Genomic DNA, 14,017 nt, shown 5'->3' on the forward strand with positions numbered 1-14,017 from the left:
CGGCCTCAGGCCAGCGGCAACACGGCGCCACAGCCACGGAGGGAGGGAGGGAGGGAGGGAGAACGAAGCAGCCACAGTGCCCCTGCCGCCCCCTCCATCCCCTCCATCCGCCCGCAGCGAGCCCCGAGCCCCGGCACAAGGCAGCGCGGCTCCCACCTGCGCTGGGACAGCCTCTCCGAGCTCCGCCGCCGCCTCCCCGGGCTCCGCTCCGCTCACTGCAGCCGCTCCGCTCCGCTCCGCTCACTGCTGCAGCTCCCGAGGATCCGGAGGCACTGCTGGACCTGCGAATGCTCGAATGAGGAGGGGCGGGGCGGGACCGTCCCTCAGCCCCGCTCTGACCAATCAGCGCCGCGATGACGAAGAGTGACAAGCGGACCAGCCAATGGAGGCGAGGCACTGTCTTCCGTGTCCCGCAGCTGGTAAAAAAAGTTCCACATCGTTTTGTGCTCCCCGCGCTGCCCAATTAAAATAATTCCTCGCCCCTGTTAGCTCCGCTGAGCTGATGGTAAACATCGCTGCATCTCAGGCACGGGTCCAACGAGCTCCTCTTTGCCTTATGAAAAGAAAAAGGTTTGTGTTTCCCTGTGCAGAAAAACCAGCAGAAGAATCAAAAGCGTTTAGGTTAGGAAAGACCTCGAAGGTATAAAATCCAAGCATAAATTTTAAGGTTTAATACACCCTTTTTCCCTGCCGAATGCCACAGCATCCCTGCGCTCACTCTTTCTAAGCAAGCTGAGACCCAAACTATGGCTAGGTGAAGCATTGTTCTGATAGGGAAGATGTGTGCTGATGTCTTTACAATTCCATGGCAGAGGGGATGGGTGTTAACTGGATCAACTTCAAGCTGCAGGTTTGAATATGTCACAGTTTGACTCTGGCTAAATGCCAGGAATTGCCACATGACATCTGCTCAGGGCCCAGAAACAGAAAAATCCTGAAACACCAAATGGGTCTGCACAAGCCTGAGTTTCTGAACTTTGGGATAAAACGACAAGTTCAAGGGGGAAATATGTGGTAGGCAGTTCGAGAAGGCTGTACCTTCCTAGGACGTCAGCCAGTGGGGGAAGGAACAGGGCAACACATGGACGGGAGTTTGGGATAAAAGGGGGCTGCACCCCCCAAAACCTCAAGAAAGAAAACCACGCAGGCGTGTGCCTCATCGGATTCTCTCCCTTTATTCGAATAAAATCTCAGGACTCCTCTGTCTCCTTTATGGATGTTGTCTTTTCATAGCATGATTTCCTGTACATGACTAAAGCCCATCTCTCTGGCCCTATAAACAGCAATCCAAAATGAGCCCCAAAATGAGGAGCAGCTCCTCCCTCTGAGTGAGGCCTCTCCAAGCTGGGAAATCTCCCGTTTGCTGAACTTGGGGGATCCCCAAAAAACGAGGGACCTCCCACTCCTCGAGGCTCAGCCTGCAGCGTTAAACACACGATCTCTACGATGGTATGGCAAAGACCCCTTTATTGCAAAAATCCAGGGTTCTTAAACCGTTCATTTGTTATGAGTTTACATACTTGTGAGGCATAACAGATGTGTTTAACCAACTGCTATAGACCGTGATAGGAACTGGCATCAGGTACAACCACCCACGAGCCCCACGGTGAGAGCACTTATTGGTACTAATAATTGTTTTACAATTATGTAACTTGTTTTTCACCTCCAGCTTGGCTGAGTCGTTCCCAGAATGCTTTTCTAGTTCGCCAAAGTAACAGAAGTGAGCAAGGATATTACAAGGGCAGCAAGGCCCTCACTTTGCAAGGCCTTTCTGCTCTGCAACATCAACCCTTCCCTCTCTGGGGAGATGGAAAAGGATCCAGAGTGAGCATTTCGCTGTACTTGAGGGGAATTCCTGACAGGTCCCTGGCACTGACTCTTTCTGTGGGCACACACTGTGCCTGTGTTTTGGCAAATGTGTCAGAAATGCTGCTCTGAGGTGTTTGAGTGCCTCGGATATCTGACTAAATCAGACCTGTGAGGTTAAGTTAGAGTTATAAGCCAAGTTAAATGCTTCCAAATGTTCCTCTGTTAAACTGAGATATCAGTGAAGGCATAAGTTAAGTTATAGACTTAGATAAGTTAAAATACTGATAAGGTTGAGTGCTGTGAAGCTTTTACACCTGGTTTCTTTTTATCCTCCTCCTCACCGTGCTTTCACACACCCACAGTCATTCTCCTGCTGTGATTTGTTTGATAATCAATTCAATTAATTTCCTCAAATCGCTTCTGTTACAACCATGAGTGATGTCTCCCCACCCTTATCCTGACCCTCCAGCCTTTCCTTGTGTGAAAGGTATCACTGTCCTGTTAACATTTAAAAGATTTAATAAAGCACAATAGGGAACAAAGACAATAAAGCAAACAGTGCTGGGTGCTTGGCAATTAACCAGAAGGATACCTGATATTGATGGAGATAAGCTTGAAAAACCTTTTCTATTGCAGCAGTCTAATACATATTCCTACTGTTTCCTGCCTAGGGTGAGGAGGGCACTGACAGAGCAGCTTTGGTCTCTCTCAGGCATCCCCTGGGCTCCTGCAGGGAGACTCTGCTCCATCCCGGACTCACCACAGCAGTTCTTTGGCCTCCTGAGCGCCCCAGAACATTCCAGGCTCATTCCTCTCCCGACATTTTGAGATGCTCGGGGAGAATGTGGGAGCCAACAGGGAGGATGTGGGAGCTGCTGCCACCATCGCTGCACAACAATTCAGGTGGATCCCAGTGCCTCCGCCAGAGGGTGGAATTTCACATTGGAATGATGGAATCCTGTGAGGCACTGCACAGAGTCCCTCAGGAACAGGCCGGGAGTCCCGCCGGGAGCAACTGCCATGGCTCTGAGGGGCTTCCCACGGGCTCGGGGTCTCTCTCAGGTATCTCTGCTCCTGCCGGGGCTGCAGGAGGTCTCTGCTCCATCCCGGACTCACCACAGCAGTTCCTTGGCCTCCTGCCCAGCCCGGGACATTCCAGGGCAATCCCAAGTCTGACTTTGAGGTTCCCGGGAGCTTCAAGCCCCTCAGAGATCCTTTTATATAACCCGCCCAAAGTCCACCCCTCACTCCCATTGGCTGATGTTCCCGCTCAAACCCCACCGCTCCTTTTGATTGGCTGAATCTCCCGCCACTCCTTGATCTCGAGCTCTGATTGGTCAGAACGCGGCTGAGGGACAATCCCGCGTCTTCCCCACATTGCCTTGATTTCCCCCAAAAAGGGAAAATCTCCCCAAACCCCTTGGGCTGAGCGGAGGAACAGACAGGGTTTGGGCAGAAAACTCCCAAATCGTTGTTCCCCAGGCTGGGAAGGACAAAGGGAACCAAACTGATTTGGGAGCTCCCAGCAGCTCCTCTCTGCCGGCCCAGCTGAAGGCCTCGCTGGCTGCTGGAGGCTGCACGGGCAGACTGGGAGCACTGGGAAGAGGCTCTGGCTCAGCTGAAGCCCCCGGGGCAGGGGGAGCAGGGCAAGGGACAGGGCTGCAGGTGCTGAGGGGAGAGGAGGGACAGTGCAGCCCTGACAAGCGTTTATTGTGAAAGTAATAAAACAATACTGTAAATAACAACAACAGCAACATTGGCACCATAACTACTGATGGAGGTCACAGAAGGATGTCTCAAAGAATGCTCTGAGCTGGAAGGGACCACAAGGATTAGTCCAGTCCTTAAGGAAATGGCCCAGGTGGGGTCAAATCCACACCTTGGCATTATTGCTACCTTACACCAAGGAAGGTCACATTCATATGAAGTACCTGTTCATAGTCTGTATACAAAGAGGTAGATCAATGTATAGATACAGGATTAGCACAGAAATACAGTATTAGGAGAATGTGTTTGAAATCTCTTCCCACAGACTTATACCCGTATCTATAGAAAAGATCACTATAGAAACATGTAGTGCAAGAGAAACAGGAAGCCTAGAATGACTCCAGAGGTAGAAAGCAACCCCCAGCCCAGACAGCCACATAGCAGCTTCCACATCATTTCCTCCTCCTGCAGGTTCATCTCCTGCAGAACAAGCACTGAGACGACACTGAGGATCAGTGCAAGGCAGATGTTGCAGCTGAGGAAAAACATCCCCATGCTGGGGGAAGAGGTGAAGATCACTCCCTGAACAGAGATCTTTTCTCCATCCCATTACAGGTGAGTTTGGGGTCTGCTGTAGATATAGGGCAGTGGATTTCAGCAGAGCTGTCTCCCAAGATAATTCTCAGCCAAGTGCACACACCCTGCATTGCCCAGGACACGAACCCTGCAGGGAGAAGCAGAGACAGCGCTGGAACCACAGGGAGACACCTTGTGCCCCTGTGCCCCCTAGGCCCTGCCTGTGCCCCCAGGACTCAGGAGGAGCTGAAGCTGCTGCCATCCACCCACTGCAGCCGCTGGTCCTGTCTGTGCAGCCTGAGCCAGTAATTGTTGTTCCCACAGAGGAGGAACAGGAACGTCTGGCAAGGAGAGAGGAGCAGACAGTGGCAGCTGCACTCCTGGCCCAGGAGCTCCCCAGGCTCCCCTCAGCCACCCCAAAATCCCTCACTCACCATTTCCTTGTCATTGAGCACAGCCAGGGAGGCCACGAGCTCGGAGCACTGAGTCTGAGCCTGATCCCAGGAGTGGTGATCCCTCGAGAGGAAGTAGCAGGTCCTGTTGTACCCAACCCAGCCATGGGGACAGGCCAGCAGCAGAGTGTGCATTCTCCCTGCAGAGCGAACAAGAAAGGCTGAGGATTCTCCCCTCATGGAGCAGCCCGAGTTCCCATTGGCTGATTTTCCCGCCCAAATTCCCTCAGCACATCATGATTGGCTGACTCAGCCGTCACTCCTCGTTCTCCCGCGCGCTGATTGGTCACAGCGGGGCTGAGGGACGATCCCGGCCGTGAGGGAGCAGTGAGCCCGCAGTGCCCCGAGGGGTTGGGCTGAGGCTGCTGCTCCTCCTTACCTGACACAGCAGCCAAGGACACCGCCAGAGCCACAGCCAGGAGCAGGAGCAGAGTCAACATCAGCAGGGTGAGCACGGGATGGGATCTGATCCACTCAGCAGGAGCTGGAAAGAGGCATAGGCTGTGAGCATGGAGCTGTCCTGAGCAGGCCCAGCCCTCACATCCCCCACCCAACGCCCGGGGAGCATAGGAGGGACCCGCACCCCGTGTGCCACTCACTGAGCTGGCAGCACGAACAGGGACAAGGGACACAAGTGTGGGGACAGCCAGGGCAGGAGAAGTGCCCAGGGCCAGGGCTGTCAGTCCAGCAGAGCACCAGGCCTCTTGCAGAGCCCTGGACACAGCCACACCCTGCCAGCCCTGTGCATCCTGAGGATGAGAGGACCCGGCTGGTGGTGGCTCTGGAAGGCGCTGCCAGCTCAGTCCTGCCCTGTCTCTGCTCCCCGGCAGCACCTGGGGACACAAACACAGTGTCAGAGAGCTCCAGGCCCAGCTCAGCCCTGCAGCCCCAATCCCTCTGGCTGTGCAGCTCCGGCCTGGGACAGGCAGGAATAGTTAGGGACAGTTAGGGACAGCACCCGGGAGCTGCCGAGTGCAGGAACAGGGCAGCTGCCGATCGGGCTCAGCCTGCCAGGGGAGGGCAAGAAAAGAACCAGCAGCCCTGAGGGGCTCAGCATTGTTCCCTGCATGCCCTGCCCTGAGGGTCGCAGCCCAGAGACAGTGAGCGGAGGCAGCGCCCGGTGGATACATGTTTGAGACAAGAGGCAGAGCCTGGCAGGGAATGTACGACCGAGACAATGGGATGGGATCTGTGTAATGCCCCAAGTTGCTCTTTCTCCTCCAGATCGCTTGGCTTGCCAGAGACACTCAAGTTCATCCCAACCCATGCCACCCCGGGGCATGGACATGTCCCCCTGCACCAGGGGCGCCCAGCCCGGTGCCGCATGGCCGGGAACAGTCCCGGGACTGCGACTGTGATATGCTGTTCTGTTCTGCACTCCTCTGTTCTGTGATGTGTTGTTCTCTTCTGTCCTACCCAGAGCAAGTGGGACAAGCCAGCAGTGCTCCGGCACTGCCTCCTGCCGAGGCAGCAGCAACAAGGAGACCGCGGGCAGCCGCTCCCTCAGCGGCCTCAGGCCAGCAGCAACACGGTGCCACAGCCACGGAGGGAGGGAGGGAAGGAGGGAGGGAGACGGGAGAACGAAGCCACCACAACCCCTCTATCCCCTCCATCCGCCCGCAGCGAGCCCCGAGCCCCGGCACAAGCTGGCGCAGCTCCCACCTGCGCTGGGACAGCCTCTCCGAGCTCCGCCGCCGCCTCTCCGGCCTCCGCCCGCTGCCGCCGCTCCCGGGCCGCACACACGCTCCCACCATGGCGCCACTGCTGCCCCACTAAAGTCCTGCCTGCCTGCCTGGGGGTGACACCGGCGCCGGCCTTGTCCCCGCTCGCTGGCACCGAGCAGCAATTGCGCTGCGACAATTCCGAGGGACAGCACAGCCAGCCAAAGGCAGCGAGGCGCGGGCTCTGCACAGCGCACAGCCCAAGCCCCGCGCTCTCAGTGCCCCCCGGGCTGGCCGAGGCCAAAGCCGCACATGAGGAACAGCCCTGCAACGGGCCCGGGCCCAAGGCGCCATTGCTCTGCAAACAGCGACCAAGTTCTCCGCACCTCCCGGCCCCGCCTCGGCACGCAGCCCCCGGGGCAGCCCCACGGCCCCCACGGCAGCTCCCAGCCTCCGCCAGCCGCCCTGCAACGGCCCAGGGGGAGCAGGCCAAGGGATGCGGCTGCCGGCGCCCAGGGGACGCCAGGGACAGCGGGAGCACTTCACAAGCCTTTCATGCAAAAGAGAAAATAATCAGGAAGGAAAAAGCAACAGCAGCGCTGGCTCCAGAGCACAGGGCCACTCCAGGCCATGGCACATTGCAGTGGGGTGACGCTGGCCCCATGCCAGGCACCCAGCAGAGCTGCTCTCTCACTGCCCTGCACAGCTGCAGTGGAGAGAGAAAACTGAACCAAGGCTTCCTGAGTTGATAGAAGGACCTGGCTAAGAGATCCCTCATCAAACACCTTTGTGCACAAAACAGGCTCGGAATTGGCAATGTGAATTGAATTTATTGCTAACAAACTCGGAGCAGGAGAAGAAGTAGAATTTGACCATTTAAAAAACCTTCCCCCACCCAACGGGCATCACCTGGAATGGGGGTCACCAGGATTCTGCCCAACGGGGATCACTGGGGAACATCCACTGCAGATCTTCCCACAGGGGATGGAGTTGGAGCAGAAATTAAGTTCTTCCTGCATGTGGGACAATCGTAGGGCTTCTCTCACTGGTGCTTCCGTTGGTGCTGAGTCAAGTTAGAGTTCCTGGAGAAGCTCTTCCCACACTTGGGACACTTGTAGGGCTTTTCCCCGGTGTGGATGCGCTGGTGGATGATGAGAGAGTCGTTTCGCTTGAAGCCCTTCCCACAGTCAGGGCAGCGGAAGGGCCTCTCCTGGGTGTGAATGCGCTCATGGAAGAGGAGATTGGAGCTGGTCTGAAACCTCTTCCCACACGTGGGACACTCATAGGGTCTCTCCCCGGTGTGGATCTTTTTGTGCTGCATCAGGTGGGAGCTCTGGCTGAAGCTCTTCCCACATTCAGCACAATCATAGGGCTTTTCCCCAGTGTGGATCACCTGGTGCTTCCTCAGGGTGGACATCCGGCTGAAGCTCTTCCCACACTTCCCACACTTGTACGCCTTTTCCCCAGTGTGGATCACATGGTGCACTCTAAGGTGTGACATCCGGCTGAAGCTCTTCCCACATTCCCCACAGTCGTAGGGCTTTTCCCCAGTGTGGATCACCTGGTGGCGCATCAGGGTGGACACCAGCCTGAAGCTCTTCCCACACTCCCCACACTCATAGGGCTTTTCCCCTGTGTGGATCCTCTGGTGCTGGATCAGCTCAGATCTCCACCTGAAGCTTTTCCCACATTCCCCACACTTGTGGGGCTTCTCTCTGCCCTCAGGCTTCTCCCTCAGCTCCGAGCTCTGGCTGCATCTTCGGGCCTTTTCCTCTTCCTCCATCCGGCCACACCTTGGGAATGACAAATCCTGCTTTGGGGAAAAAACAAGGGCTCAGCGCCTTGCCCTGGGGGTTCCGCCTGCCCAGCTCCAGCTCTGCAAGTCTCCCAGGGTTTTGTGTCCATAAAATCCCCAAACCACTACCATTTACCTCAAAACCCTAACAGGATTTCCCCTCTCTGGGCTTTTCACTTTGGCCTCCTCAGGGTCTCCCTTCCCTGCACTCATGGGGCTCCCGTGGCTCCTGGGCTTCCCTATTTTCCAGGGTCCCGCTTAGGGATGATCCGGGGGGTTTGGGGGTCCCGGGGGTCCCAGGGGTCCTTTCTCCCCTCATTCTCTGCTCCGCGCTTCCAGGGATCCCAGGCTTCCCCCTTATCCACGCTCCCCCCTCTCCAGCCTGCTGGGGCTCCCCCAGCTCCGCGATTGCCCCTCTCCGCTCACCCCACTCCGGGGCTCCCGCCCTTCCCCTCCACCGCTCTCCCGGGGGGACTCCATGCCCCATGTCCCCCTCCCACCCCGACAGCGGGCCATGGCCACCTGCAGCCCCCAAAATATCCCCCAAAGCCCCACTGGCGCCTCAGCTTTGGCCTTCCGCCACATCCAAACATTCCCCCCGCACAATCAAACCCTCCCAGCGACGCTTCACGAGATTTGGGGCTCAATCCCGGGAGCTGCGAGCTCCAAACACCCGCCCAGAAAAAACGCCGCTCGGGGACCCCCGAGACATTTGGGGCGACTTTCTCCTCCCCCTCACCTGCGGCGTGCGGGGCGCCGATGCTCCCGGGGCCGCGGCAGACAAAGAGCTCCACGCTGCTTCTGCTGCTCCTCCTCTTCCTCTCTCCAACCTCTTCCTGCTCCTCCTCTTCCTCTCTCCTCCTCCCGCGGCTGCGTCCTCCTTCCTCCTCCCGCCTCCCCCTTCCTCCTCGGATCTCCAGCCTTTCTCCTGCTCCTTCCTCATCCCTCCTGCTCCTCCTCCTCCATCCCTTCTCCTCCTCCCCCCAAGCCCAGCGCCCACCCTTTCCCCCCCTTTTCCCCACGCCGTCGCATCCCGCGGGAGGAGCCGGGATGGAGCCGGGGCAGGTCGGGCTGGGGCAGCGCTGGGCTCCGGGCCAGGCCTGGGCGCCCCCCACGCGCCCCCTCCCCAAATTGGGCTGGCGGGAAGCGCTGGGGGGAGGGGGGGGCGCAGGTGGGGTTGGGGTGGGGAGCGCTGGGCGCTGCGGGTCTGCCTGGGAACTGGAGAGTCATCAGCGCCGCGAGCTCGGCTTGGATCAGAATCGCTCAGCGCCTTCTCCCATTGGCTCATTTTCGCGGGGCTATTTTCGCGAGGCTCTTTTTCTATGGGGTTTGGAGGTTCTGGGTGGCTCGGGGGGTCTCAGCGCCTTTTTTGGGGTTCGCTGGGTGCCGTGTCGGGGTTCAGCTGCCTCCCAAGGCCCCCCAGAGCGGGGTGACACTTGGGGACTGCAGCGGTTTTGATTGGCCCAGAACATCAGCAAGGTATCTTTAACGTCTAAGAGAAATTTACACCCCTCAGTAGCTGTTGTAGTAAGCCTGAAGAAGTGTCTGAGGGGTGGGGAGTCGCACAAAGGTGGCTCCTGTGTGTCCTGAGTGAAAGTTCTGGACGTTTTTCATCAAGTCCAGCAGAGCCAATCTCTGATGACTCTGAAAGTGATGGACATGCTGCTGGCCAGGTTTGGGCCAATTAGAGGCGCTAGTTATGCCTCTGTGAAAACGTGTTTAAGAAAAATTGAAAACAAAAGTAGGCACTCACTTCTTTTTAGCTAGCGGAGGAGGAGGTAATAATATGTGAGGGAGAACAGCATGGAGACACCAAGGTGAGTGGAGAAGGTGGGGGAGGAGGTGCTCCAGGCGCCGGAGCTGAAAACCCTCTGCTAGCCGTGCTGAAGACCATGGGGAGAGCAGGAGGTTCCCCTGCAGCCCAGGGAGTCCAGAGGGGTGCAGAAATCCACCCACAGCCCATGCCAGAGGAGCAGGTGGATGCCTGGAGGAAGCTGTGATCCAGAGAGAGTCTCATGTAAAGACTTAAAGCTGCAAAGGTCTTGCAAGGGAGAGAAAGGCCTTGCTCCTGGCATGGAAGCAGCCTTGCCTTGGCTTGGCAGAGTCTGCACCTTATGGACAAGAGGACTCATGTTGATGCGTAAAATGCTGGTAAAAATTGAGCACAGACACCACAGTATAGGAAAAAGGATATTACCTTGGTTTAGTAGCATCCCAGGTGCACCATGACGAAAAGAGCCCCGGGTACAAGAAGTGTACAATTTTATGGACCTCACCAATTAGCATACCTATCTAAAATTCCCCAATAAGAAACCTAACAAATGAAGTAATTGCCCCCCTATTCTAATTACTTCCCCCCAGAAAGGTTACAACTTAGTTTGCAAAAACATATTTAAGGTTGGTGCCTCATGTTCTTGAGATTGTGGGGATGTTTTGTTTAGTCTAAAGAATTCTAAACTAGGTATAGTATAAGAGTTGTAAACATGTGGGGCTATGATACAGGGTGTAAAAGTACAGGAATGTGAAAGGGGTAAAAGTAGATAAAAAGGGTATAAAAGTATAATGAAAAAGGACAAAAAACCCGTCAGGCATAATTTCCCCCCTTTTTGGAGACTAACAAGCTTTTACTTTGTCTAGTTTCTAAACTACGCTACTTACAACATTGGTTTACACAATTAGCTATGGCAAAAATAATAACTACAATTACAATCATTAAAAATGGTTCTTTCACCCTGGCCCAGTCTGGCAACCATGAAGTGAGGGCATGGAAGATCTGGTCAAATTTCAAGGTGTAATTTTTTGAACCCACTTCATGTAGAATTTGAGTTCCTTTCCAAATTTCTTCTAAGTCTTCTCTGATTTTAAATGGCCAGTTATCACATTCATCTAGAGGTGGTAACTGGGTGCAGATCCAGGAACTGCTCATATTAAGAGCTCTGGATATATTTTTTGGATCACAGTGTTGTGTAATTTTTGGCTGAGCCTTGAGTCATGGTTACTAATTGGGCAAACAACAGACATGTAAAGAACAATTTAAACTACATCATTTTGATTTGCATCAGTCTCTGTTTTGATGGTCTCAGGGGCAGAAGCTTTCTTCACTCTGGTGTAGTGGATTCACGATCTTTTCGCAGCAGCCTTTCTCAGAAGTGAGGGTGGTCAGCAAAACTTGGAATGGTCCCTTCCACTTAGCTTGGAAGGGGTCGCTGGTCCACCATTTGATGAAGACCCAGTTTCCAGGCTGAAACAGGTTAGCAGGGGTGTCCAATCCTAGAACTTTGGACAGCACGATGAATTTCTGGAGCTTCTGCAGAATGGAGCTTAAGGCTGTTAAGTATTTCTGTAAATCAATTTTTCCCCTCATGTGAATTTTCCCCAGAATGTGTGGAACCTGATATGATTTGCCATATAGGCTTCCTTAAGGACTTATACTGTCCTTCCACTTTGGTTGTATGTGGACTCTCAGTAAGGCCATAGGCAAAGCCTGAACCCATGAAATAGATGTTTCTTGGCAGATTTTAGCAATCTGGCAGATTTTACCAACTCTCAGTAAGGCCATAGGCAAAGCCTGAACGCATGTCATGGATGTTTCTTGACAGATTTTACCCATCTGGGCCTTGAGGGTTCCATTCATACGTTCAGCTTTGCCACTTGCTTGGGGCCTGTATGGTGTGTGCAGGTCCCAAGTAAGTCCCAGAATCTTGCTAACTTCCCTGATCATGGTTGCAACAAAATGCGGTTTTCTATCTGATGACATTCCCAAAGGAACCCCAAACCTTGGAATTATATGATTGAGCAAGGCTTTTACTACCTCTTTTGCTGCATTGGTGCGACAGGGATAAGCTTCAGGCCATCCACTGAATGTATCAACCAATACCAACACATATTTGTGTCCTCCCTTATGTGGCATTTCAGCAAAATCTATTAGCCAGTAATCTCCTGGGAGATTCCCTGTCTTGGTCACTCCTAACTTTACTCTTTTGGTTGTTTGCAACAGGTTTTACACTTGCTTGTTACAGACTGCACGATAACAGTCATTCCTCTCCCTATCATTACTTTCTTTAGATGTTTTAAAAGTTTTTCTGTTCCCCAGTGGGTACTTTCATGTTCTCTTTGTGCTGTTTCCCGAAGGATCAGGGGTGGGACTACAACCTGGCCTATGGGTGTAACAGCCCACCCACCCTCCTTAATTTCAGCCTTAAGAAATTTAATTAACTTTTGGTCACTCTGATCATATTTTGAAGCAAACCCTGCCAGATCTACTTCTTTCTGTGGCACTATTGCAAAAATACCTTTTTCTGCTATCCCTCTTGCCATTTCATCAGCAAAGTGATTTCCCACTTCAGGAGTTGTCTTCCCCTTTTGATGACTTTTGCAGTGCATGACAGCTACTTCTGTAGGTTTCCAGATGCTCTGCAGGAGTGCTAGAATTTGTTTGGCATGTTTAATGCCATTGCTTTGAGCAGTCAGCAGGCCACGTTCCTTCCAAATAGCTCCAAGGGCATGAACAACACTGAATGCATATTTGGAATCAGTCCATGTATTTACCTTCTTTCCCTCGCTCAGTTCTAGAGCTCTGGTCAGTGTGATCAGTTCAGCTTTCTGTGATGACACATCTGAAGGCAAGGCTTTTGCCTCAATTACTCCATCTGTGGTGGTCACTGCGTAGCCTGTCATACGCTTACCGTTCCGTATGAAACTGCTCCCATCAGTGAAAAGTTCTGGATTCTCCAGAGGCACATCCTTCAGGTCTGGTCTACTGGAGTAGGTTTCTTCTATGCTCAGGCACGTTATCAAGCAATGTGGATGACAAAAACATTGTAGATTTTACAACAGATGTTGTTTTTAGAGTGACATCATCCTGTTCCAACAATACAGGCTGGTATTTAAGCATTCTGCTAGGGGATAACCAGTGTGCCCCCTTTTGCTCCAGCACAGAAATCACGGCATGGGGTACATACACGACAATGTGCTGCCCAAGGGTGAATTTCCGAGCTTCTTGGATTAGGATGACAGTTGCTGCCACAGCTTTCAGACACCCTGGCCACCCTTGGCTAACATTGTCTAGCTGTTTTGAAAAATAGACCACAGCTCTTCTCTGATCTCCAAGATATTGTGCTAGCACCCCAAGAGCTACATTCTGCCGCTCGTATGTAAACAGTTCAAAGGGCTTCGTTAAATCTGGCAGCCCTAAAGCTGGAGCAGACATAAAGGAATATTTTAATTCTTTAAAGGCAGTTTTCGCTTTCTCTGTCCAGTTAATGGTTCCCTTTTCAGCTGTTTTTAGGGTTTCATACAGAGGCTTTACCAGTATTCCATACTTTGCCACCCAAAGTCGACACCAACCTACCATGCCGAGGAAAGCTTGCATCTCTCTCACCGTGTGGGGCTCTGGAAGCCGACAGATAGCTTCTTTCCATTCTCTGCTAAGTTGTTGATGACCACAGAAGATTTCCAGCCCCAGGTATACTACAGTTTCTTTGGCAACCTGTGCCTTTTCCTTTGAGACTCGGTATCCGCCCATGCCCAAAAAATTCAAAAGACTTACAGTGAGTTGGATGGAGTCATCTCGTGGTTTTGCTGCGATCAGGATGTCATCAACATATTGAAGGATTTCTCTTTTTGGTTCCTGTTTTTTCCAGTCTTCCAGTTCCTTTGATAGCTGGTGTCTAAATATTGTTGGGCTGTTCTTGAACCCTTGGGGTAGCACTGTCCAAGTTAGTTGAGTCTTTCTTCCTGTCTCAGGATTTTCCCACTCAGAAGCAAAAAGCTCCTGGCTATCTTTGTGGATTGGAAGAGAGAAAAAGGCATCTTTGAGATCTAAGACTGAGAACTACCCTAATTCATTTGTTAGTGTGGTCAGAAAGGTGTAGGGATTTGGTACAACTGAATGTATGTCCTCTGTAATTCTGTTGATTGCCCTCAAATCCTGCACTAGCCTGTAACTCTTACCATCAGCCTTCTTTACTGGCAGGATGGGTGTGTTGTATTTGGACTCACATTCCACTAGCAACCCG

The 14,017-nt window shown here is 53.3% G+C and overlaps 5 protein-coding genes and 1 pseudogene across 6 annotated transcripts in view; 1 reads left to right on the top strand and 5 right to left on the bottom strand.

Moving 5' to 3' along the window:
- Positions 1-1,859, bottom strand: part of LOC146421323 (uncharacterized) — a 101,489-nt gene extending 99,630 nt beyond the window's left edge. The window contains 1 exon segment of the mRNA XM_085047141.1: positions 157-1,859. The gene's annotated coding sequence lies outside the window, so the exon portion shown is untranslated.
- Positions 1-14,017, bottom strand: part of LOC146421325 (uncharacterized) — a 155,209-nt pseudogene that overhangs the window by 77,185 nt on the left and 64,007 nt on the right. The window lies entirely within an intron of this gene.
- Positions 1-14,017, bottom strand: part of LOC146421328 (uncharacterized) — a 238,099-nt gene that overhangs the window by 51,072 nt on the left and 173,010 nt on the right. Inside the window, exon 2 of the mRNA XM_085047487.1 lies at positions 7,115-8,018. Within this exon, the coding sequence (XP_084903613.1) occupies positions 7,248-7,988 (741 nt within the window). The 5' untranslated portion in view covers positions 7,989-8,018 and the 3' untranslated portion in view covers positions 7,115-7,247. The remainder of the gene's footprint in view (positions 1-7,114; positions 8,019-14,017) is intronic.
- The window catches only part of LOC146421331 (uncharacterized), a 144,333-nt gene that overhangs the window by 8,492 nt on the left and 121,824 nt on the right, over positions 1-14,017 (top strand). The gene's annotated exons all lie outside the window — the stretch shown is intronic.
- LOC146421333 (uncharacterized) overlaps positions 1-14,017 on the bottom strand; it is a 55,307-nt gene that overhangs the window by 5,118 nt on the left and 36,172 nt on the right. The gene's annotated exons all lie outside the window — the stretch shown is intronic.
- Positions 3,503-5,110, bottom strand: LOC146421334 (early activation antigen CD69-like). Its single transcript, XM_085047521.1, has 3 exons — positions 4,924-5,110; positions 4,527-4,684; positions 3,503-4,433 (listed from the first exon to the last, which is right to left on the bottom strand). Exons 1-3 carry the CDS (start codon positions 4,982-4,984, stop codon positions 4,329-4,331), a joined length of 324 nt encoding a protein of 107 aa, XP_084903647.1. The 5' UTR covers positions 4,985-5,110; the 3' UTR covers positions 3,503-4,328.

This window comes from Lichenostomus cassidix, unplaced genomic scaffold (assembly GCF_008360975.1).
Source record: "Lichenostomus cassidix isolate B80296 unplaced genomic scaffold, HeHo_3.0 HiC_scaffold_33, whole genome shotgun sequence".
In the NCBI taxonomy this organism is placed as follows: Eukaryota; Metazoa; Chordata; class Aves; order Passeriformes; family Meliphagidae; genus Lichenostomus; species Lichenostomus cassidix.

What these genes read in the sequence shown, in the direction of transcription:
- LOC146421334 (XM_085047521.1), bottom strand. Translation starts at nt 4,984, where the DNA reads ATGTTGACTCTGCTCCTGCTCCTGGCTGTGGCTCTGGCGGTGTCCTTG. An exon ending in GTCCTTGGCTGCTGTGTCAG is followed by an intron (nt 4,685 to 4,923) that starts GTAAGGAGGAGC and finishes TTCGCTCTGCAG; the next exon opens with GGAGAATGCACACTCTGCTG. An exon ending in TGCTCAATGACAAGGAAATG is followed by an intron (nt 4,434 to 4,526) that starts GTGAGTGAGGGA and finishes TCTCCTTGCCAG; the next exon opens with ACGTTCCTGTTCCTCCTCTG.